General features: G+C 41.5%; 1 protein-coding gene across 1 annotated transcript in view; it reads right to left on the minus strand.

The window, feature by feature from the left end:
• Nucleotides 1–4569: 4569 nt before the first annotated feature.
• The window catches only part of LOC109885755 (transient receptor potential cation channel subfamily M member 5), a 45580-nt gene continuing 24871 nt past the window's right edge, over nucleotides 4570–25278 (minus strand). The window contains exons 15-26 of the mRNA XM_031818178.1: nucleotides 23698–23810; nucleotides 23270–23371; nucleotides 21303–21567; nucleotides 20004–20122; nucleotides 14352–14484; nucleotides 13789–13963; nucleotides 11634–11802; nucleotides 10361–10539; nucleotides 8256–8388; nucleotides 7810–7882; nucleotides 7559–7649; nucleotides 4570–4869 (exon numbers count right to left, since the gene is read on the minus strand). Of these exons, the coding sequence (XP_031674038.1) occupies nucleotides 4712–4869; nucleotides 7559–7649; nucleotides 7810–7882; nucleotides 8256–8388; nucleotides 10361–10539; nucleotides 11634–11802; nucleotides 13789–13963; nucleotides 14352–14484; nucleotides 20004–20122; nucleotides 21303–21567; nucleotides 23270–23371; nucleotides 23698–23810 (1710 nt within the window). The 3' untranslated portion in view covers nucleotides 4570–4711. The remainder of the gene's footprint in view (nucleotides 4870–7558; nucleotides 7650–7809; nucleotides 7883–8255; nucleotides 8389–10360; nucleotides 10540–11633; nucleotides 11803–13788; nucleotides 13964–14351; nucleotides 14485–20003; nucleotides 20123–21302; nucleotides 21568–23269; nucleotides 23372–23697; nucleotides 23811–25278) is intronic.

Below are 25278 nucleotides of genomic sequence, written 5' to 3' on the forward strand. Positions count from 1 at the left end.
CTATATACAGGGAGTAGAAACTAACATGGCTATATACAGGGAGTAGAAACTAACATGGCTATATACAGGGAGTAGAAACTAACATGGCTATATACAGGAAGTAGAAACTAACATGGCTATATACAGGGAGTAGAAACTAACATGGCTATATACAGGGAGTAGAAACTAACATGGCTATATACAGGAAGTAGAAACTAACATGGCTATATACAGGGAGTAGAAACTAACATGGCTATATACAGGGAGTAGAAACTAACATGGCTATATACAGGAAGTAGAAACTAACATGGCTGTATACAGGAAGTAGAAACTAACATGGCTATATACAGGAAGTAGAAACTAACATGGCTATATACAGGGAGTAGAAACTAACATGGCTATATACAGGAAGTAGAAACTAACTGGCTATATACAGGAAGTAGAAACTAACATGGCCATATACAGGGAGTAGAAACTAACATGGCTATATACAGGAAGTAGAAACAAACATGGCTGTATACAGGAAGTAGAAACAAACATGGCTGTATACAGGAAGTAGAAACAAACATGGCTATATACAGGGAGTAGAAACTAACATGGCTATATACAGGAAGTAGAAACAAACATGGCTATATACAGGAAGTAGAAACTAACTGGCTATATACAGGAAGTAGAAACTAACATGGCCATATACAGGGAGTAGAAACTAACATGGCTATATACAGGAAGTAGAAACAAACATGGCTATATACAGGGAGTAGAAACTAACATGGCTATATACAGGGAGTAGAAACTAACATGGCTATATACAGGAAGTAGAAACAAACATGGCTATATACAGGAAGTAGAAACTAACTGGCTATATACAGGAAGTAGAAACTAACATGGCCATATACAGGGAGTAGAAACTAACATGGCTATATACAGGAAGTAGAAACAAACATGGCTATATACAGGGAGTAGAAACTAACATGGCTATATACAGGGAGTAGAAACTAACATGGCTATATACAGGGAGTAGAAACTAACATGGCTATATACAGGAAGTAGAAACTAACATGGCTATATACAGGAAGTAGAAACAAACATGGCTATATACAGGGAGTAGAAACTAACATGGCTATGTACAGGGAGTAGAAACTAACATGGCTATATACAGGAAGTAGAAACAAACATGGCTATATACAGGGAGTAGAAACTAACATGGCTATATACAGGGAGTAGAAACTAACATGGCTATATACAGGGAGTAGAAACTAACATGGCTATATACAGGGAGTAGAAACTAACATGGCTATATACAGGGAGTAGAAACAAACATGGCTATATACAGGGAGTAGAAACTAACATGGCTATATACAGGAAGTAGAAACAAACATGGCTATATACAGGGAGTAGAAACAAACATGGCCATATACAGGGAGTAGAAACTAACATGGCTATATACAGGAAGTAGAAACAAACATGGCTATATACAGGGAGTAGAAACTAACATGGCTATATACAGGAAGTAGAAACTAACATGGCTATATACAGGGAGTAGAAACAAACATGGCTATATACAGGGAGTAGAAACAAACATGGCTATATACAGGAAGTAGAAACTAACATGGCTATATACAGGGAGTAGAAACTAACATGGCTGTATACAGGAAGTAGAAACAAACATGGCTATATACAGGAAGTAGAAACTAACATGGCTATATACAGGGAGTAGAAACTAACATGGCTATATACAGGAAGTAGAAACAAACATGGCTATATACAGGGAGTAGAAACTAACATGGCTATATACAGGGAGTAGAAACTAACATGGCTGTATACAGGAAGTAGAAACAAACATGGCTATATACAGGAAGTAGAAACTAACATGGCTATATACAGGGAGTAGAAACTAACATGGCTATATACAGGGAGTAGAAACTAACATGGCTGTATACAGGAAGTAGAAACAAACATGGCTATATACAGGAAGTAGAAACTAACATGGCTATATACAGGGAGTAGAAACTAACATGGCTATATACAGGAAGTAGAAACAAACATGGCTATATACAGGAAGTAGAAACTAACATGGCTATATACAGGAAGTAGAAACAAACATGGCTATATACAGGAAGTAGAAACTAACATGGCTATATACAGGAAGTAGAAACAAACATGGCTATATACAGGGAGTAGAAACTAACATGGCTATATACAGGAAGTAGAAACAAACATGGCTATATACAGGAAGTAGAAACTAACATGGCTATATACAGGGAGTAGAAACTAACATGGCCATATACAGGGAGTAGAAACTAACATGGCTATATACAGGAAGTAGAAACAAACATGGCTATATACAGGGAGTAGAAACTAACATGGCTATATACAGGAAGTAGAAACAAACATGGCTATATACAGGAAGTAGAAACTAACATGGCTATATACAGGGAGTAGAAACTAACATGGCCATATACAGGGAGTAGAAACTAACATGGCTATATACAGGGAGTAGAAACTAACATGGCTATATACAGGGAGTAGAAACTAACATGGCTATATACAGGGAGTAGAAACTAACATGGCTATATACAGGGAGTAGAAACTAACATGGCTATATACAGGAAGTAGAAACTAACATGGCTATATACAGGGAGTAGAAACTAACATGGCTATATACAGGGAGTAGAAACTAACATGGCTGTATACAGGAAGAAGAAACAAACATGGCTATATACAGGGAGTAGAAACTAACATGGCTGTATACAGGAAGAAGAAACAAACATGGCTATATACAGGGAGTAGAAACTAACATGGCTATATACAGGAAGTAGAAACTAACATGGCTATATACAGGGAGTAGAAACTAACATGGCTGTATACAGGAAGAAGAAACAAACATGGCTATATACAGGGAGTAGAAACTAACATGGCTATATACAGGAAGTAGAAACAAACATGGCTATATACAGGGAGTAGAAACTAACATGGCCATATACAGGGAGTAGAAACTAACATGGCCATATACAGGGAGTAGAAACTAACATGGCTATATACAGGGAGTAGAAACTAACATGGCTATATACAGGGAGTAGAAACTAACATGGCTATATACAGGGAGTAGAAACTAACATGGCTATATACAGGGAGTAGAAACTAACATGGCTATATACAGGGAGTAGAAACTAACATGGCTATATACAGGAAGTAGAAACTAACATGGCTATATACAGGGAGTAGAAACTAACATGGCTATATACAGGAAGTAGAAACTAACATGGCTATATACAGGAAGTAGAAACTAACATGGCTATATACAGGGAGTAGAAACTAACATGGCTATATACAGGAAGTAGAAACTAACATGGCTATATACAGGGAGTAGAAACTAACATGGCTATATACAGGAAGTAGAAACAAACATGGCTATATACAGGAAGTAGAAACTAACATGGCTATATACAGGGAGTAGAAACTAACATGGCCATATACAGGGAGTAGAAACTAACATGGCTATATACAGGGAGTAGAAACTAACATGGCCATATACAGGAAGTAAAAACAAACATGGCTATATACAGGGAGTAGAAACTAACATGGCTATATACAGGAAGTAGAAACTAACATGGCTATATACAGGAAGTAGAAACTAACATGGCTATATACAGGGAGTAGAAACTAACATGGCCATATACAGGGAGTAGAAACTAACGGCTATATACAGGGAGTAGAAACTAACATGGCTATATACAGGGAGTAGAAACTAACATGGCTATATACAGGAAGTAGAAACTAACATGGCCATATACAGGAAGTAGAAACTAACATGGCTATATACAGGGAGTAGAAACTAACTGGCTATATACAGGATGTAGAAACTAACATGGCTATATACAGGGAGTAGAAACTAACATGGCTATATACAGGAAGTAGAAACTAACATGGCTATATACAGGAAGTAGAAACTAACATGGCTATATACAGGAAGTAGAAACTAACATGGCCATATACAGGAAGTAAAAACTAACATGGCTATATACAGGAAGTAGAAACTAACATGGCTATATACAGGAAGTAGAAACTAACATGGCTATATACAGGAAGTAGAAACTAACATGGCTATAAACGGTTGCCGGTTGCCAGGTTTCTTCCGACACATTGGTACGGCTGGCTGCCGGGTTGGATGGCGCTGTGTTAAGAAGCAGTGCGGCTTGGTTGGGTTGTGTATCGGGGGACTCATGACTTTCAACCTTCGTCTCTACCGAGCCCGTACGGGAGTTGTAGCGATGAGACAAGATAATAGCTACTAAACAATTGGATACCACGAAATTGGGGAGAAAATTGAAGAAAAAAAAACGTTTAAAAAAATAATAATTAGTGGGGGAAAAATATATGGTTTTTCTAGAGAAGAAAAAAGCATCCGTTCCTTTGTCTCTTTTAAATAAGTGGTTGCAAAGGGTCTTAACAATAAATCCAAATCAAATTAATTTGTATTTGTCACTTGTAAATTATTATTGGTACTGAGATATTTGTTAATGTATTTGGTGGTGGCACTCTTGAGTAGAAACATGGGTACATCACAAATCACAGTCAGACACATTTGGATCAAGGCTCTTCATTTTAATAAGGCACTTGGGATTCAGATTCAGTCATGTCTCAACTAGAAAACTAAAAACATTTAGAAAATTAGTGCTTCGATTTCCAGGCTGGGATTCACATTCCAAAAACACTACTTTTGATGTGGATGTTATTGGTCGATGTAAGGAAACCTCTTGTTGGCTCCGTATCCCGAGGGGCCTAGTTTAGCCTCTATCCTCTCTGGCTCGACCTCCTTGTCTGACACATTCTGAGGGGGATCTCTGGAAGCGCCGGCCTTCACAGCTGTGACACCAGTAGCCTTGACAGCTGAAATATTGACATTTAGACTATGCTGTTTTAAACAGACAGTTCCTCTCTGTACAACCCACCCAGAACACACACCCACTTTGTCAACAATGCTTCATACCTGCAAATCACTTATAACCACTAGGTTAACAACAGCAACAAATCACAAGTTCACACCTTCTATACTATGAATTGACTTCATCACCAGTCATTGTAACCACTAGCATCTACAGTATATTGTTGTAAAAAACCTCTAGTATGATCATGATCATCACTAGCATCATCACTAGTATCATCCCTACATCACCACTATCACCACGAGTATCATCACTAGTAGCATCCCTACATCACCACTATCACCACGAGTATCATCACTAGTAGCATCCCTACATCACCACTATCACCACGAGTATCATCACTAGTATCATCCCTACATCACCACTATCACCACGAGTATCATCACTAGTAGCATCCCTACATCACCACTAGTGTCATCATGATCATCATCACTAGTACCATAACTAGTATCATCATGATCATCATCACTAGTATCATCACTATTATCATTACTAGTATCCTCACTAGCATCATTATTAGTATCCTCACTAGCCTCCTCACTAGTATCAGCACTAGTGTCATGACGTTGGCCTGGGGGTTAGGTTTATGACAGTCATAAATACCTCTTCCCCCCTTTTTCCTCTCTCTAACCTACTGAGGTTACATTTAAAAAAAACTTGGTTAACACAGAGTTTCTGGGAACGTCAGAATGTGGGGGGAAATGAACTATATTCTGGTGTTCCGAACAATTGAACATATGCGGTGGTACTTAATGAATATGATGTCAGTTCGGTTGTCATCTGAGACATTCTCATCAATGATAAGATGACATAAACTCTACAGTGGAAAGTCTACACATCAGAGTTATCGGATTCACATGGAATTGTTGTTCAATTTAAATGTTTGAATATGAAATTATTTATGATGGGATGAAATGTGATTTTAGCTTCTAAAATGTGAGATTTGGATTTTCATAAGATAGGGCTGCTCATTCAGTGGCCCTCCCCTGTGAAGGGACAAGGGCTATAAAACTTTTCAAACAAGCCCTCCTCTCCCTTCCTATATAAAGCCTTGACGACAATATAACCTCCTGTTCCAATGAGGTAGGATGACGATCCTATGTCAGAATGGTTCAGATAAAACTACCGAACGAAGCCAACATCAGCATGAGCTTTGGTTGAGAATGGTATGAACTTTGAACTCTTATTCACGACAGAAGTGATACCTCCTAGCCGTTGAGTTAGCGACCGCAGCTGCAAACGCTGGTTAGGAAGGAACAGACAGAATATCCCATCTACCAAACAACGACGTTACTACAACTTATCCAAGTGACCACCAGAGACATTCTTCAAAGGACAAAGGACTCGGTTTGGCAACACGGTCTTCCATCTACCACCAACCTACTGAAGTGCAGCTAAGAGTAAATATTTATTGCATTTTCCTTTTCCAAATGGGCAGTAATTTAGAATGCATAAGATACTGTACGATAGCACAGCTTCGCCTTTGTTCCTGTCTTCCCGCTCTTTCACTCAACCCAGACCCTTTTCCTTTGTGTAACAAGCTGTCATATCTGTTCCGACCCACTAGGGACGTTTTCCTTTATGACGATCATCATTATCCAGGTATAATTCATTCTTTGTATATGTAGTTCTGAGTGATTGGTTAGGTATTTAGTAAAAAAATAATTAAACCCAATTTTGTATTGCTGATTCAAATTGTTAGCCAGGGTTCTTGCAGATAACCAAGAATTTACAACTTTCAGATTATGAGACTGAAGTAAGATGACGATTGATGAAAAATATTACTAGATCTTTAAGAGTTTATTCGGAAGATAACAGCTCTATAAATATTATTTTGTGGTGCCTGACTCTAGTTAATTACATTTACATGATTAGCTCAATCAGGTGATATTAATTACGGAGAAATTATTTTATAGAATAGCATGTCTTAGCAATTAATCCGGCATAGCCAAAGACACGACACTAGCATCATCAATAGCATCATCACTATCATGATCATAATCGCTAGCATCATCACTAGCATCATCACTAGTATCATCACTAGCATAATCACTAGCATAATCACTAGTATCATCACTAGCATAATCACTAGTATCATCACTAGCATAATCACTAGCATCATCACTAGTATCATCTCTAGTATCATCTCTAGTATCATTATAAGTGTCATCACTAGTATTATCATGATCATCATCACTAGCATCATCCCTAGTATTCTCACTAGCATCATCACTAGTATCATCACTACTATCATCATGATCATCGTCACTAGAATCATCACTAGTATCATCAGTAGTATCATCATCACTAGTATCCTCACTAGCATCATCACTAGCATCATCACTAGCATCATCACTAGTATCATCATGATCATCATCACTAGTATCATCATGATCATCATTAGTATCATCACTACTATCATCATGATCATCGTCACTAGAATCATCACTAGTATCATCAGTAGTATCATCATCACTAGTATTCTCACTAGCATCATCATTATCATCATCATCATCATCATCATCACTAGTATCATCATGATCATCATTATCATCATCACTAGCATCATCACTAGTATCATCACTAGTATCATCACTAGCATCATCATGATCATCGTTAGCATCATCACTCACATGGAACTCTGGGGGCCTCTCTCTCACACTTGAGTGTACTCTGGGAAAAGCACTCAGAGATCCAGGACAGCACCTCCCCACAGTACTTCACCTGGGGGTGGGACAGACAGAGGCAAACCTTTTACACACCTTTGATAATACACACACATGTACCATCACTAGTGTTGTCCGGCCGAGTTTCCACTTTTGGGACTACTCTATTGTTTCCATTATGCCAGGCATAATAAATCAATGTCTCTCTATTTTTGCACCTGAGCTTCCATGGATGACATTCGCTTCTCTTGCTCCTTGAATCCTCCAACAATCTTCAATAAGCTCTGAACCCTTTTGTCACAAAGAAAAACATTTGAAAAACACATTGAATATCAAAGACATAATTGAAGGATACAGACTCCTGTCTTAAAGGTAGTATTTAAAAAAACATTTTAAACGTTTATTTAGCTAGGCAAGTCAGTTAAGAACAAATTCTTATTTTCAATGATGGCCTAGGAACAGTGGGTAAACTGCCTGTTCAGGGGCAGAACAACAGATTTATACTTTGTCAACTCGGGGATATGAACTTGCAACCTTTCGGTTACTAGTCCAACACGCTAACCACTAGGCTACCCTGTCATAAGAATTAGAAATATACAGCACACACAACGTGGTGGAAATGGATCAATACCATTTACAGAACAAAGCATTGTCAAAGAGTTACTTGGAAGAGGTGCTCTTCAGTCTCTCCTCACTGCTCTCCAGATGCTGCCGTTCCAGTTTGGCCAGATAGTTCTCCTTCTGTACTGTCTCCCAGGTCATCAACCTCTGGTCCAGACCTGCAGGCAGCTCCCTCTCTGAACACACAACACCAACACCACTCTGTAAGCATTTATATACTATCATCAATACCACTCTGTAAGTATCTATACTGTATACTAGCACCAACACCACTCTGTTAGTATCTATGTACTAGAACCAACACCACTCTGTTAGTATCTATGTACTAGCACCAACACCACTCTGTTAGTATCTATATACTGTACTAGCACCAACACCACTCTGTACATATCTATATACTAGCACCAACACCACTCTGTTAGTATCTGTATACTAACACCAACACCACTCTGTTAGTATCTGTATACTAGCACCAACACCACTCTGTTAGTATCTATGTACTATCACCAACACCACTCTGTTAGTATCTATGTACTATCACCAACACCACTCTGTTAGTATCTATATACTAGCACCAACACCACTCTGTTAGTATCTATATACTAGCACCAACACCACTCTGTTAGTATCTATATACTAGCACCAACACCACTCTGTTAGTATCTATGTACTATCACCAACACCACTCTGTTAGTATCTATATACTAGCACCAACACCACTCTGTTAGTATCTATATACTAGCACCAACACCACTCTGTTAGTATCTATTAACTACCACCAACACCACTCTGTTAGTATCTGTATACTAGCACCAACACCACTCTGTTAGTATCTATATACTAGCACCAACACCACTCTGTTAGTATCTATATACTAGCACCAACACCACTCTGTTAGTATCTATATACTGTACTAGCACCAACACCACTCTGTTAGTATCTATATACTGTACTATCACCAACACCACTCTGTTAGTATCTATATACTAGCACCAACACCACTCTGTTAGTATCTATATACTAGCACCAACACCACTCTGTTAGTATCTATATACTAGCACCAACACCACTCTGTTAGTATCTATATACTAGCACCAACACCACTCTGTTAGTATCTATTAACTACCACCAACACCACTCTGTTAGTATCTATATACTAGCACCAACACCACTCTGTTAGTATCTATATACTAGCGCCAACACCACTCTGTTAGTATCTATATACTAGCACCAACACCACTCTGTTAGTATCTATATACTAGCACCAACACCACTCTGTTAGTATCTATATACTAGCACCAACACCACTCTGTTAGTATCTATATACTAGCACCAACACCACTCTGTTAGTATCTATATACTAGCACCAACACCACTCTGTTAGTATCTATATACTAGCACCAACACCACTCTGTTAGTATCTATATACTAGCACCAACACCACTCTGTTAGTATCTATATACTAGCACCAACACCACTCTGTTAGTATCTATATACTGTACTAGCACCAACACCACTCTGTACATATCTATATACTAGCACCAACACCACTCTGTTAGTATCTATATACTAGCACCAACACCACTCTGTTAGTATCTATGTACTAGCACCAACACCACTCTGTTAGTATCTATATACTAGCACCAACACCACTCTGTTAGTATCTATGTACTATCACCAACACCACTCTGTTAGTATCTATATACTAGCACCAACACCACTCTGTTAGTATCTATATACTAGCACCAACACCACTCTGTACATATCTATATACTAGCACCAACACCACTCTGTTAGTATCTATATACTAGCACCAACACCACTCTGTTAGTATCTATATACTAGCACCAACACCACTCTGTTAGTATCTATATACTAGCACCAACACCACTCTGTTAGTATCTATATACTAGCACCAACACCACGGTTTAAGGACCTATACTGTCCATGTGTGTTATGTTTCATATTAAACTGAATTGCATTGTGTATGTTCACACTACGATGTGCAGTAGGGCTGCTGCAACCGACAGCGTATACAAACACATGTACTGTGTATGAATGTGTGAATGCGTATGTGTAATTATATACCTACATAACTATACATGTCCGTATGAATGTGATGTAAAATACGTATGTTTCTGGCCTTACCTAGTTGCTCCAGTTTGGGCTCAGGACTCTTGACCAGGCTGAGGAGGAGCTGGGAACAGTGGCTGATGATGATGAAGGGCGGGGCCAAGGCTGGCCGGCTGTGGTACTCCACGATCAGGTTGTACCTCTGGAACTTCCAGAAGATGTCTGTGTTTCCCTGCACCACCTGGAATGTGTAGCTGTAGGCACGCAGGTGGAGGAAAGATCACAGCGAGAACACACTGCATGAGTGTTAGGAGAATTATGTTCTCCAGGAACATCACCCAATTTAATTATATCACTCAGTCTGTAAACCAGAATGTGTAAGATCCTGGTCGAATGAAACAGACGGAGGCCAGCTAAAATAGTCAAAAAGGTTTATTCACGGGACGTTCTGAAGTCAAGAATACAAATCAATTCATTTTATACTGACTTCTCACGCCCACACATACACACACACATTCACACAACCATACACACACACACATGTCCTGCTACGCACACACTGTCTGTCTCACTACCCAGCCGACAGAGATAGTGACCTTGTCCTTGAGACGTACTCCCCGTTCTCTCCCAAATCTCTAGTCAGGTCGGCACCAAGCTCAGACAGTCTGTGTTTAAAATACCATAAAGGCATGTTGTTTTACCCTAATCCTGACTAGAACTACACATTTATTGACTATGATTTCATACATTCTAATCAATTCCATACAATTATATGTTTCAGGGCGGAATATTCAAATCATTCAATTAACAGACAATTCTCACCTATCAATGAGATACATGTGAGTAAGTATTCATCTTTTTTCTGTAGTAATCCAAAGGTAGAGAGACAGTTGAATTGTGTATGTCTGTGAAATATACAACCTTAATCATTATTATTATTAATAATAATCCTATCAGATGGTTGTGTGAGACAGTCACAGTTCAGGCCAGACTCTTCCTGTCAGCCATTAAAAGCTCTGCATTGCTTGCTGTTTGGGGTTTTAGGCTGGGTTTCTGTACAGCACTTTGAGATATCAGCTGATGTACGAAGGGCTATATAAATACATTTGATTTGATTTGTTTTTGGAGTCTCCCTCATCAGAGTAAACTATTCTTTCCTGGGTGATGACTGTGGGCTGAGAAGCACGTGTGTGTGTGTTAAGTCTGACCTTGTACATATTTGCCATTTAGCAGATGTTTTCATTTTACATACGGGTGGTTTCCTGAGAATTTAACCCACTATCCTGTAGTCGTCAAGCCCCATGTTCTACCAACTGAGCTGCAGAGTAGCGTGTGCGTTGAGTCTGACCTGAACATGGCGATGAGGAGGTTGAGCAGCAGAACGTTGGTAACCAGTAAGAAGATGACCAGCAGTAGGATGACCAGCCAGTTGGCGTAGATGTTGGGACAAGGGGGCAGAGTTCCCATGATGATCTCCTCTATCACCGTGGTACAGTTGGTCTCGGGCATCCGTGCCACTGGGAAGATTACATTAGATAGTTCTTCACTATCAGTTGTTCACAGATATTTGCCTTTAAGAACAAGAAAATGCACTGCGTAACACAGACGCAGGTCGCCCGCAGGTCGCCCGCTGAGGTCGCCCGCTGAGGTCGCCCGCAGGTCGCCCGCAGGTCGCCCGCTGAGGTCGCCCGCAGGTCGCCCGCTGAGGTCGCCCGCTGAGGTCGCCCACAGGTCGCCCGCAGGTCGCCCGCTGAGGTCGCCCACAGGTCGCCCGCTGAGGTCGCCCACAGGTCGCCCGCAGGTCGCCCGCAGGTCGCCCGCTGAGGTCGCCCGCAGGTCGCCCGCTGAGGTCGCCCGCTGAGCAGTGCCCCAGCAGTGTGGTCAAGCATGTTGAAATACTTTGTTTACACCAAGGCTCTTATATTCACTAACAATTAGTGAACAAGATGTACCACTGAACGAAACTGTTTATCATACAACCTCTGTCTTACAGAGACTGGACTCTGTTTATCATGCAGCCTCCTCTGTCTTACAGAGACTTGACTCTGTTTATCATGCAGCCTCCTCTGTCTTACAGAGACTGGACTCTGTTTATCATGCAGCCTCCTCTGTCTTACAGAGACTGGACTCTGTTTATCATACAACCTCCTCTGTCTTACAGAGACTACTCTGTTCATCATGTAGCCTCCTCTGTCTTACAGAGACTGGACTCTGTTCATCATACAACCTATCATAAACTACAATGAAACTGAACTACTCGTAAACTACATGTAAAGTGAACAACATGAAAACTACATGTAAATGGAACCACATGTAAATGACATGAAAACAGATCTTCATGTAAACTACATATAAACATAAGTACATGTAAACTACATATAAACATAAGTACATGTAAACTACATATAAACATAAGTACATGTAAACTACATATAAACATAAGTACATGTAAACTACATATAAACTGAACTACATGTAAACTACATGTAAACTGGCTAAATGTAAACTACATGTAAACTAAGTGTAAACGGAAGTACATGTAAACTAAGTGTAAACTACATGTAAACATAAGTACATGTAAACTACATATAAACATAAGTACATGTAAACTACATATAAACATAAGTACATGTAAACTACATTTAAATTGAACTACATGTAAACTACATGTAAACTACATGTAAACTACATGTAAACTATGTGTAAACGGAAGTACATGTAAACTAAGTGTAAACTACATGTAAACTAAGTGTAAACTAAGTGTAAACTACATGTAAACTGACTACATGTAAACTACATATAAACTGACTACATGTAAACTTAGTGTAAACTAAATGTAAACTACATGTAAACGGAAGTACATGTAAACTAAGTGTAATCTACATGTAAACGGAACTACATGTAAACTACATGTGCACCAGTGGAGGCTGCTGAGGGGAGGATGGATCATGATAATGGCTGGAATGGAGAATATGGATCCATATAAACCATGTGTTTGATGGATTTGATACCATTCCACTCCGTCCAGACATGACCATGAGCTCCTCCTCCCTAATTAAGGTGCTACCAACCTCCTGTGATGTACATGTAAACTGAACAACATGTGAACTACATGTAAACTGACCTACATGTGAACTACATGTAAACTGAACAACATGTGAACTACATGTAAACTGAACAACATGTGAACTACATGTAAACTACATGTAAACTGACCTACATGTGAACTACATGTGAACTGAACAACATGTGAACTACATGTAAACTGAACAACATGTGAACTACATGTAAACTGAACAACATGTAAACTACATGTAACCTGAACAACATGTGAACTACATGTAAACTGAACAACATGTGAACTACATGTAAACTGAACAACATGTGAACTACATGTGAACTGAACAACATGTGAACAACATGTGAACTACATGTGAACTACATGTACATGACTATAACAGAGCAGAGGCATTGCTAGAAAAACAGAAAACATTCTATCTCACCGTCAATCTCCTCCAATGGGATCTGGCCGAAGATGTGCAGGTAGGGTCGATACAGGACCCTGCGAAACACCCAGTCTAGGCGCGGGTCGTTGGGGTGGAGAAGGGCCTGAGTAGCCACGCCGTACGCTATGAGCCACACACTCAGGAAGAACAGGAAGAAGAACACATCCTTCATCTGTCAGGAAGAACAGAGTACAAACATGACCTATAATCCTCCTCTGACATACACTACAAATGTACCAGGTTATAAAGTAAGCTTAGAACCACAATTCCATTTATACACAACAGGGTTGGGGTCAATTACAGTCAATTCAGGAAGTACACTGGAATTACAAATACAATGGAAATAATTATAATCAATCACAAATGTTTTTATTTTATTTTTCCATTTTTGGTTTACTTTCTGAATTGACTGGAATTGAAATGGAACTGACCTCAACCCTGATACACAAATACATCAAAGTTTTCAAAATGTGTTTTAGTGGGGCTACGTTGTATTTATGGGTCATAAACCTGGTACATTTGTCATACATGTTTGTCTTTTAAACAGTTCTCTACGTTACCATCCTCTCCACAATGATGATCTTGGGCCCTAGCTGCTTGTGGATGGCGAAGATGTGGATGAGACGCAGTGTGAACACCATGAAGTCCAGCGCCAGAACCGTTCGCCCCGCCTCATACGTGTCTTTCATCATCCTGTCAGAATTACATCCTATATTAGACCTGTATTCAACTATGGCCCTTAAATTCAAATCTGGACCTCGAAGCCAGTTCCACAGATTTTTGTTAAAATTCTCCTCCCCATAATCAGGAAATGATTAAGACCTGAGACACCAGGTGGATACAATGAATTATCAGGTAGAAGACCAAAGCAGCAGTAGTCCCCGGACCTCGTAGGGTCAGATTTGAATACCCCAGCTGTACGGAGTTAATGTCACTACCAATGTCACTTCACACAGTAAATGTACTGAAAATCAGCAGATCTCTTTCTATCACTAGGTACAGTGCCTTGCGAAAGTATTCGGCCCCCTTGAACTTTGCGACCTTTTGCCACATTTCAGGCTTCAAACATAAAGATATAAAACTGTATTTTTTTGTGAAGAATCAACAACAAGTGGGACACAATCATGAAGTGGAACGACATTTATTGGATATTTCAAACTTTTTTAACAAATCAAAAACTGAAAAATTGGCCGTGCAAAATGATTCAGCCCCTTTACTTTCAGTGCAGCAAACTCTCTCCAGAAGTTCAGTGAGGATCTCTGAATGATCCAATGTTGACCTAAATGACTAATGATGATAAATACAATCCACCTGTGTGTAATCAAGTCTCCGTATAAATGCACCTGCACTGTGATAGTCTCAGAGGTCCGTTAAAAGCGCAGAGAGCCTCATGAAGAACAAGGAACACACCAGGCAGGTCCGAGATACTGTTGTGAAGAAGTTTAAAGCCGGATTTGGATACAAAAAGATCTCCCAAGCTTTAAACATCCCAAGGAGCACTGTGCAAGCGATAATATTGAAATGGAAGGAGTATCAGACCACTGCAAATCTACCAAGACCTGACCGTCCCTCTAAACTTTCAGCTCATACAAGGAGAAGACTGATCAGAGATGCAGCCAAGAGGCCCATGATCACTCTGGATGAACTGCAGAGATCTACAGCTGAGTCCTATGGACTCTGTCCATAGGACAACAATCAGTCGTATATTGCACAAATCTGGCCTTTATGGAAGAGTGGCAAGAAGAAAGCCATTTCTTAAAGATATCCATAAAAAGTGTTGTTTAAAGTTTGCCACAAGCCACCTGGGGGACACACCAAACATGTGGAAGAAGGTGCTCTGGTCAGATGAAACCAAAATTGAACTTTTTGGCAACAATGCAAAACGTTATGTTTGGCGTAAAAGCAACACAGCTCATCACCCTGAACAAACCATCCCCACTGTCAAACATGGTGGTGGCAGCATCATGGTTTGGGCCTGCTTTTCTTCAGCAGGGACAGGGAAGATGGTTAAAATTGATGGGAAGATGGATGGAGCCAAATACAGGACCATTCTGGAAGAAAACCTGATGGAGTCTGCAAAAGACCTGAGACTGGGACGGAGATTTGTCTTCCAACAAGACAATGATCCAAAACATAAAGCAAAATCTACAATGGAATGGTTCAAAAATAAACATATCCAGGTGTTAGAATGGCCAAGTCAAAGTGCAGACCTGAATCCAATTGAGAATCTGTGGAAAGAACTGAAAACTGCTGTTCACAAATGCTCTCCATCCAACCTCACTGAGCTCGAGCTGTTTTGCAAGGAGGAATGGGAGAAAAGTCTCTCGATGTGCAAAACTGATATAGACATACCCCAAGCGACTTACAGCTGTAATCGCAGCAAAAGGTGGCACTACAAAGTATTAACTTAAGGGGGCTGAATAATTTTGCACGCCCAATTTTTCAGTTTTTGATTTGTTAAAAAAGTTTGAAATATCCAATAAATGTTGTTCCACTTCATGATTGTGTCCCACTTGTTGTTGATTCTTCACAAACAAATACAGTTTTATATCTTTATGTTTGAAGCCTGAAATGTGGCAAAAGGTCGCAAAGTTCAAGGGGGCCGAATACTTTCGCAAGGCACTGTATCACACCACAACTATAGCCTACTGTAGTCTATCATATAGCCTACCTACTGTAGCCTGTCAAAATGAATGTATTGTTAGAAATCATCACTTTTTAAAAATCAAATTCTCCTGCTGCAGGGTTATTTTACTCTTGCGACGAAACCGGTCAAATTAAGATTCTACACCTGTATATTTGTATTTTTTAAATGTATTTAACCAGGAAAAGCCCATTGAGACCCAGAGCCTCTTTCTCAAGGAAGACCTGGCCAAGAAGGCAGCAACGATCAATACATTACATCATTTAAACATACAACAATACAACAACATGATCCAGCCTAATAAAAAACATTTACACTCCTCCGTAAATCTCCCATCAATATTTCAAATTCATTCAGTGGCACTAACATATCCAGATGAAGAATGTACTGTAGAGTATTCCATTCAGTGGCACTAACATATCTAGATGAAGAATGTACTGTAGAGTATTCCATTCAGTGGCACTAACATATCTAGATGAAGAATGTACTGTAGAGTATTCCATTCAGTGGCACTAACATATCCAGATGAAGAATGTACTGTAGAGTATTCCATTCAGTGGCACTAACATATCTAGATGAAGCATGGATTGTAGATTATTCCATTCAGTGGCACTAACATATCCAGATGAAGAATGTACTGTAGAGTATTCCATTCAGTGGCACTAACATATCCAGATGAAGAATGTACTGTAGAGTATTCCATTCAGTGGCACTAACATATCTAGATGAAGAATGTACTGTAGAGTATTCCATTCAGTGGCACTAACATATCCAGATGAAGAATGTACTGTAGAGTATTCCATTCAGTGGCACTAACATATCTAGATGAAGAATGTACTGTAGAGTATTCCATTCAGTGGCACTAACATATCTAGATGAAGAATGTACTGTAGAGTATTCCATTCAGTGGCACTAACATATCTAGATGAAGAATGTACTGTAGAGTATTCCATTCAGTGGCACTAACATATCCAGATGAAGAATGTACTGTAGAGTATTCCATGTGTCTGATGCACAAGAAGAGGAGGCAGTCTTGTCTAATCTGTGAATGTCCTGGGGACGTTAAGTAGCAACCACCTAGCAGACCGGGTATGGTAACTGCTGGTGGTGAAGGAGACCAGACTACAGAGGGAAAGAGGGAGTTTACCCAAAAGGGCTTTGTAGATGAACACATACAAATGTATCTTTCTGCGCATATAAAGTGAGGTCCAACCTACCATTTGGTACAATGTGCAATGGTGGGTGAGTGACTTGGCATTTGCAATAGAGCGCAAGGATGCATGATAAACAGAGTCCAGTCTCTGTAAGACAGAGGAGGCTGCATGATAAACAGAGTCCAGTCTCTGTAGGACAGAGGAGGCTGCATGATAAACAGAGTCCAGTCTCTGTAGGACAGAGGAGGCTGCATGATGAACAGAGTCCAGTCTCTGTAGGACAGAGGAGGCTGCATGATAAACAGAGTCCAGTCTCTGTAGGACAGAGGAGGCTGCATGATAAACAGAGTCCAGTCTCTGTAGGACAGAGGAGGCTGCATGATAAACAGAGTCCAGTCTCTGTAAGACAGAGGCGGCTGCATGATAAACAGAGTCCAGTCTCTGTAAGACAGAGGAGGCTGCATGATAAACAGAGTCCAGTCTCTGTTAGACAGAGGAGTCTGCATGATAAACAGAGTCCAGTCTCTGTAAGACAGAGGAGGCTGCATGATAAACAGAGTCCAGTCTCTGTAAGACAGAGGAGGCTGCATGATAAACAGAGTCCGGCCTCTGTAAGACAGAGGAGGCTGCATGATAAACAGAGTCCAGTCTCTGTTAGACAGAGGAGGATGCATGATAAACAGAGTCCAGTCTCTGTAAGACAGAGGAGGCTGCATGATAAACACAGTCCAGTCTCTGTAGGACAGAGGAGGCTGCATGATAAACAGAGTCCAGTCTCTGTAAGACAGAGGAGGCTGCATGATAAACAGAGTCCAGTCTCTGTAGGACAGAGGAGGCTGCATGATAAACAGAGTCCAGTCTCTGTAGGACAGAGGAGGCTGCATGATGAACAGAGTCCAGTCTCTGTAGGACAGAGGAGGCTGCATGATAAACAGAGTCCAGTCTCTGTAGGACAGAGGAGGCTGCATGATAAACAGAGTCCAGTCTCTGTAGGACAGAGGAGGCTGCATGATAAACAGAGTCCAGTCTCTGTAGGACAGAGGAGGCTGCATGATAAACAGAGTCCAGTCTCTGTAGGACAGAGGAGGCTGCATGATAAACAGAGTCCAGTCTCTGTAAGACAGAGGAGGCTGCATGATAAACAGAGTCCAGTCTCTGTAAGACAGAGGCGGCTGCATGATAAACAGAGTCCAGTCTCTGTAAGACAGAGGAGGCTGCATGATAAACAGAGTCCAGTCTCTGTTAGACAGAGGAGTCTGCATGATAAACAGAGTCCAGTCTCTGTAAGACAGAGGAGTCTGCATGATAAACAGAGTCCAGTCTCTGTAAGACAGAGGAGGCTGCATGATAAACAGAGTCCAGTCTCTGTAAGACAGAGGAGGCTGCATGATAAACAGAGTCCAGTCTCTGTAAGACAGAGGAGGCTGCATGATAAACAGAGTCCAGTCTCTGTAAGACAGAGGAGGCTGCATGATAAACAGAGTCCAGTCTCTGTTAGACAGATGAGTCTGTATGATAAACAGAGTCCAGTCTCTGTAAGACAGAGGAGGCTGCATGATAAACAGAGTCCAGTCTCTGTAAGACAGAGGAGGCTGCATGATAAACAGAGTCCAGTCTCTGTAAGACAGAGGAGGCTGCATGATAAACAGAGTCCAGTCTCTGTAAGACAGAGGAGGCTGCATGATAAACAGAGTCCAGTCTCTGTAAGACAGAGGAGGCTGCATGATAAACAGAGTCCAGTCTCTGTAGGACAGAGGAGGCTGCATGATAAACAGAGTCCAGTCTCTGTAGGACAGAGGAGGCTGCATGATAAACAGAGTCCAGTCTCTGTAAGACAGAGGAGGCTGCATGATAAACAGAGTCCAGTCTCTGTAAGACAGAGGCTGCATGATAAACAGAGTCCAGTCTCTGTAAGACAGAGGAGGCTGCATGCAAATACAACAAGTCACCATAATCCATTACAGAGAGAAAAGTGGCCTGAACAACAAGCTTCTTCCTAGCAATAAGCGGGAAGCCTTATTACGAACAGAAAAACCCTATTTCAATGTAATCTTTGTCACAAGATTATCCACATGAACTTTAAAGGACAACTTGTCATCCAACCAAATAACTAGGTATTTGTAGGATGATACTTTTTCAATGGCTAAGCCATCAGATGTGACAATGCTAACCTTCTCTGGCAGAGTTCTAGCTCTGGTAAAGGTCATGAATCTAGTTTTTTTTATTGTATATTCAAGACCAGTTTGAGACCATAAAGGGAGGCCTGCAGTGACTGAAAAGCAGTGTGGAGCTCTTCAACAGCCTGAACCAGAGAAGGAGCACATGAATATACAACTGTTTCATCTGCATGTAGATGTAACGTTGTTGGTGGCAAGAGAGGAAATTGGATGTCAGAGAGGAAGGACTCTGCTCACCTGCAGGACACACCGATAACGAAGAGTGAGATGGCCACCATGTCACACTTGTTCCAGTTGTCCTCCACGTACAGCTTGAATTTCTTCAGGATGCTCATGTCTTCGTCTGTGAAGAAACTCTGCATCACCCAGGTCAATAAAGTGTTAGTTCACTCTGTTAGAACATCACAATTAGCAGTATAATTCTAGTTGTGTATATTTTCGAGGTCATTTGAGTAATTTATGTCAAATTTCCCCCCAGGCTAAAAATACATTTATCCTCAACAACAGTCCTCGAGTATCCTCAACGCTGCACATATTCTGTCTAGCCGCACACCGGATGCAACTTAACAACAGCTGATAAGAGTACCTGAGGAACAGTGTTGAGAAGCACTGAAATGGAACCCTATTCCTTAGTCCACTACGTAGTGTTTTGAACAGGGCCCTTGTCGAAAGTAGTTCAGTATGGAGGGAATAAGGTGCCATTTCAGACACAGATAATGTGTTATGGAACCTTTATTTAACTGGACAAGTCAGTTAAGAACAAATGCTACTTTACAATGACGTCCTACCCCCCGGGCCAAACCCTAAACCCAGACGACGCTGGGACAATTGTGTGCCACCCTATGGGACTGCCAATCACAGCCGGATGTGATAGAGCCTGGATTCAAACCAGGGACTGTAGTGACGCCTCTTGCACTGAGATGCAGTGCCTTAGACCGCTGCGCCACTCGGGAGCCCACTGGAGAAAAACTAGTTGAATTAACGTTGTGGCCACGTCATTTCAACAACAAAAAATGACGTGAATTTTTTTTTGCCCCAACTTTTAACCTAAATCCAATGACATGGGGATTTTTAACATTATATTTTCACATTGAATTCAAGTTAGTTGACAACTCAAAACCCATGGGAAGTGATGTCAATGATGATGACATGAGTTGGGCTCATGGTCTCCCTAGGTAGCTCTGCCAGTGTCTCCCTCAGCTCTGCCAGTGTCTCCCTCAGCCCTACCAGGTGTCTCCCTCAGCCCTACCAGGTGTCACCCTCAGCTCTGCCAGTGTCTCCCTCAGCCCTACCAGGTGTCACCCTCAGCCCTACCAGGTGTCACCCTCAGCCCTACCAGGTGTCTCCCTCAGCCCTACCAGGTGTCACCCTCAGCCCTACCAGGTGTCACCCTCAGCCCTACCAGGTGTCACCCTCAGCCCTACCAGGTGTCACCCTCAGCCCATACAAGGACATTTCCTCTCGGTATAACAATTAAGACGTTGGTTTCTCTCGTGGGAGACCCGAGTTCAGATCCAGCCCGTGACGTCAACATACCTGTCTCAGCTCCTCCAGCACCAGGGTGAAGACCCAGAAGTAGAGCATGATCTCCGGGGCCCCAGGGCCCGCCGGGGGCGGTGGACGAAAGTCCAGCAGGAGCACGTAGGTGAACAGGATGAGGAAGGCAAAGTACATGATGACGTTGCCTAGAAACACAGTGACCGGGGCACTCCAGAAGCGACGCCAGCGACGCAGCAGGAAACGCCACCACACGGCGGCGCTGCTCTGGCCCTCCACGCCACCAGGAGGACCCCCCGAGTCTCTGGAACACCATACAACACATTGAAAATTGGGAATTGTACTTGATTATAATTGTTTTATATATACAGTATTCTTCAACAGTCCACAAAGATTCTAGCCTCGTATTACCAGACTGGATGGCTCACAAGGCTGCTAAAAGGCAGGTTGACATGAAGTGTCGTCAACTTTGTTCTAAGGGCATAACTAATCTGATTGGTTTAGGGCAGAACAATTGTTTATATAGCTTATTCAACTAAACCTTTAAAAAAACAAATGTTAACTGACCTATTGGCAGATTTTTGACCTAGCTTGCTAGCTAAATCGATTATATAATTCAACCTTAGTAGGAAGTAGTGCACTGCTCAGCTAAGATACATATAGTTTAACATTTTATGTTTCTGCCCCCAGGGAAACATAACTGTCCATTCCAATTGTTAAGTTTATATAGCTTATAAAACGAAATATTTTGATAAAGAAAGTGGGAGCTGATTTACTGGTATATTTGAGACCAAGCTAGCTAGCTCTATTCTATGTTTCAACATTACTAAAGGATAGCTTAGCATTTTACGTTGCTACTGTCACGTCTGCTCCCGCTCCCCCCCCCCAGCGATATTGGACCCACCTGGACTCACTCATCACCTGTTAATTTCCTCCCCACTATTTGTCAGTTCCCCAGCTCTGTTCCCTGGTGCTGCTTTCATTGTTTTTGTTTGTGTTACTCATTTGCTGTTCCTGTTCCTGTTCCTGTCTCGTTTCATATTAAACGTTTGACTCCCCGTACTTGCTTCGTCTCTCCGGCGTCATCCCATGTGACAGCTACCCCCAGGGCTGCATTAAGGGAAAGGGGGATACCTAGTCAGTTGTACAACTGAATGCATTCAACTGAAATGTGTCTTCCGCATTTAACTCAACCCCTCTGAATCAGAGAGGTGAGGGGGGCTGCCTTAATCAACATCAACGTCTTCGGTGCCTGGGGAACAGTGGGTTAACTGCCTTGTTCAGGGGAACAGTGGGTTAACTGCTTTGTTCAGGGGAACAGTGGGTTAACTGCCTTGTTCAGGGAAACAGTGGGTTAACTGCCTTGTTCAGGGGAACAGTGGGTTAACTGCCTTGTTCAGGGGAACAGTGGGTTAACTGCCTTGTTCAGAGGCAGAACGACAGATTTTTACCTTGTCAGCTCGGTTACTGGCCCAACGCTCTAACCACTAGGCTACCTGCCTCCCCTCTAACCACTAGGCTACCTGCCTCCCCTCTAACCACTAGGCTACCTGCCTCCCCTCTAACCACTAGGCTACCTGCCTCCCCTCTAACCACTAGGCTACCTGCCTCCCCTCTAACCACTAGGCTACCTTCCTCCCCTCTAACCACTAGGCTACCTGCCTCCCCTCTAACCACTAGGCTACCTGCCTCCCCTCTAACCACTAGGCTACCTGCCTCCCCTCTAACCACTAGGCTACCTGCCTCCCCTCTAACCACTAGGCTACCATAACTGTCCATCCCCATTTTATTTAAAATATTCTCAGTTCAAACCTCTGCCATGTTTTCAAAGGTTGTGCATCTGTTAAACTCCACCCATTGACCTTCTAGAAACCAATCAGATTTGTTCTGCCCTAAACCAATCAGATTCTTTCTGCCCTTAGAACAAAGTTGACGACACTTGATGTCCCTTTATAAACAGCAGGTATAGTAGAATAAATGGTTTTATAAATGGTTTTATAACTCACAAAGGGTCATTGTCTGTTAGTAGCAGGGCCTTTTCTGTGTCCAGACTGTCTAGTTCCACATACTGCTCCTCTCCTCCACCACGACTGTCTAGTTCCTCATCACTGCATCATTACACACATAGAGACAACATGACTACACACACGAGGACAGGGCCGATGTACGCACACACACACACACACACGGGCACACACATACACACACACACACACACGGACGCATAAACACACACACACGCACACACACATAGTGATAGTGGCATACACATGAACATTTTGACCCAAGCACTCTAGCACGTAGATGCAGACACTGAAACGAGTACCCACAACTCTGTGCTTCAACAACAGACATACGTTCTTTACGGTTCCTACCGTGCTGTGGAAATGACTGTGACAACATTGACAATATGAAGCTAGATTCATGTGGTGACCTGAACTTGATGAGGTTGGTCCAGATGAGAGGGGGACAGAAGAAAGACAGCACCAGTTTGGAGATGGCTGTGTCTGTAGTCATCGCCCCCCACCAGATCTTAGTGAGGAACCCCTGGGACAAACCATGATCACTGTTACCAACCTACCACACCTTACCTTATCTTAGGCCATACTAATTATATTACATAGGCCATACTAACTGTATTACATAGGTCATACTAATTGTATTACATAGGTCATACTAATTGTATTACATAGGTCATACTAATTGTATTAATTAGGTCATACTAACTGTATTACATAGGTCATACTAACTGTATTACATAGGTCATACTAATTGTATTACATAGGTCATACTAATTGTATTACATAGGTCATACTAATTGTATTGCATGTTTAACATATATATTTTTTTCAAGTGAGGCGAGCACAGTTTAGTCTCTTGGGGAGGTTAAAAGAGGTAGTTCAGTCGTAATCTAAGAGGATGTTGTGAATTGTTTTACTGTAAAATTGAGGACATTATTTTGCTATAATCCTGCAAAAAAAATGTTTTTAAAGGGCAACCATTTAATTAAATGTGTATGGCCTTACTACTGTAAAAGTGTAGGACACACAGAAACCATCAGAGGGCACATCACCCCATAAAACACACCAATCAACACTGAAACCAGCAGAGGGCACATCAACCCATAAAACACACCTAGCAACACTGAAACCATCAGAGGGCACATCACCCCATAAAACACACCAATCAACACTGAAACCAGCAGAGGGCACATCAACCCATAAAACACACCAATCAACACTGAAACCAGCAGAGGGCACATCACCCCATAAAACACACCAATCAACACTGAAACCAGCAGAGGGCACATCAACCCATAAAACACACCTATCAACACTGAAACCAGCAGAGGGCACATCAACCCATAAAACACACCTATCAACACTGAAACCATCAGAGGGCACATCACCCCATAAAACACACCAATCAACACTGAAACCAGCAGAGGGCACATCACCCCATAAACACACCTATCAACACTGAAACCATCAGAGAGCACATCACCCCATAAAACACACCTATCATCACTGAAACCATCAGAGGGCACATCACCCCATAAAACACACCAATCAACACTGAAACCAGCAGAGGGCACATCAACCCATAAAACACACCTATCAACACTGAAACCAGCAGAGGGCACATCACCCCATAAAACACACCTATCAACACACAGTCCCACACCAAGAGGACTCTGTGAATATTGTCTGTGTACACAGTCACACACCAAAAGGACTCTGTGAATATTGTCTGTGTACACAGTCACACACCAAGAGGACTCTGTGAATATTGTCTGTGTACACAGTCACACACCAAGAGGACTCTGTGAATATTGTCTGTGTACACAGTCACACACCAAGAGGACTCTGTGAATATTGTCTGTGTACACAGTCACACACCAAGAGGACTCTGTGAACATTGTCTGTGTACACAGTCAAATATATCTAATGTATAATTTGTTTATGGAACACAGAGATTAAAAGTAAGGAGGCCACATGTCTGTTTCAGTGTGTCT

This window comes from Oncorhynchus kisutch, unplaced genomic scaffold (assembly GCF_002021735.2).
Source record: "Oncorhynchus kisutch isolate 150728-3 unplaced genomic scaffold, Okis_V2 scaffold1280, whole genome shotgun sequence".
In the NCBI taxonomy this organism is placed as follows: Eukaryota; Metazoa; Chordata; class Actinopteri; order Salmoniformes; family Salmonidae; genus Oncorhynchus; species Oncorhynchus kisutch.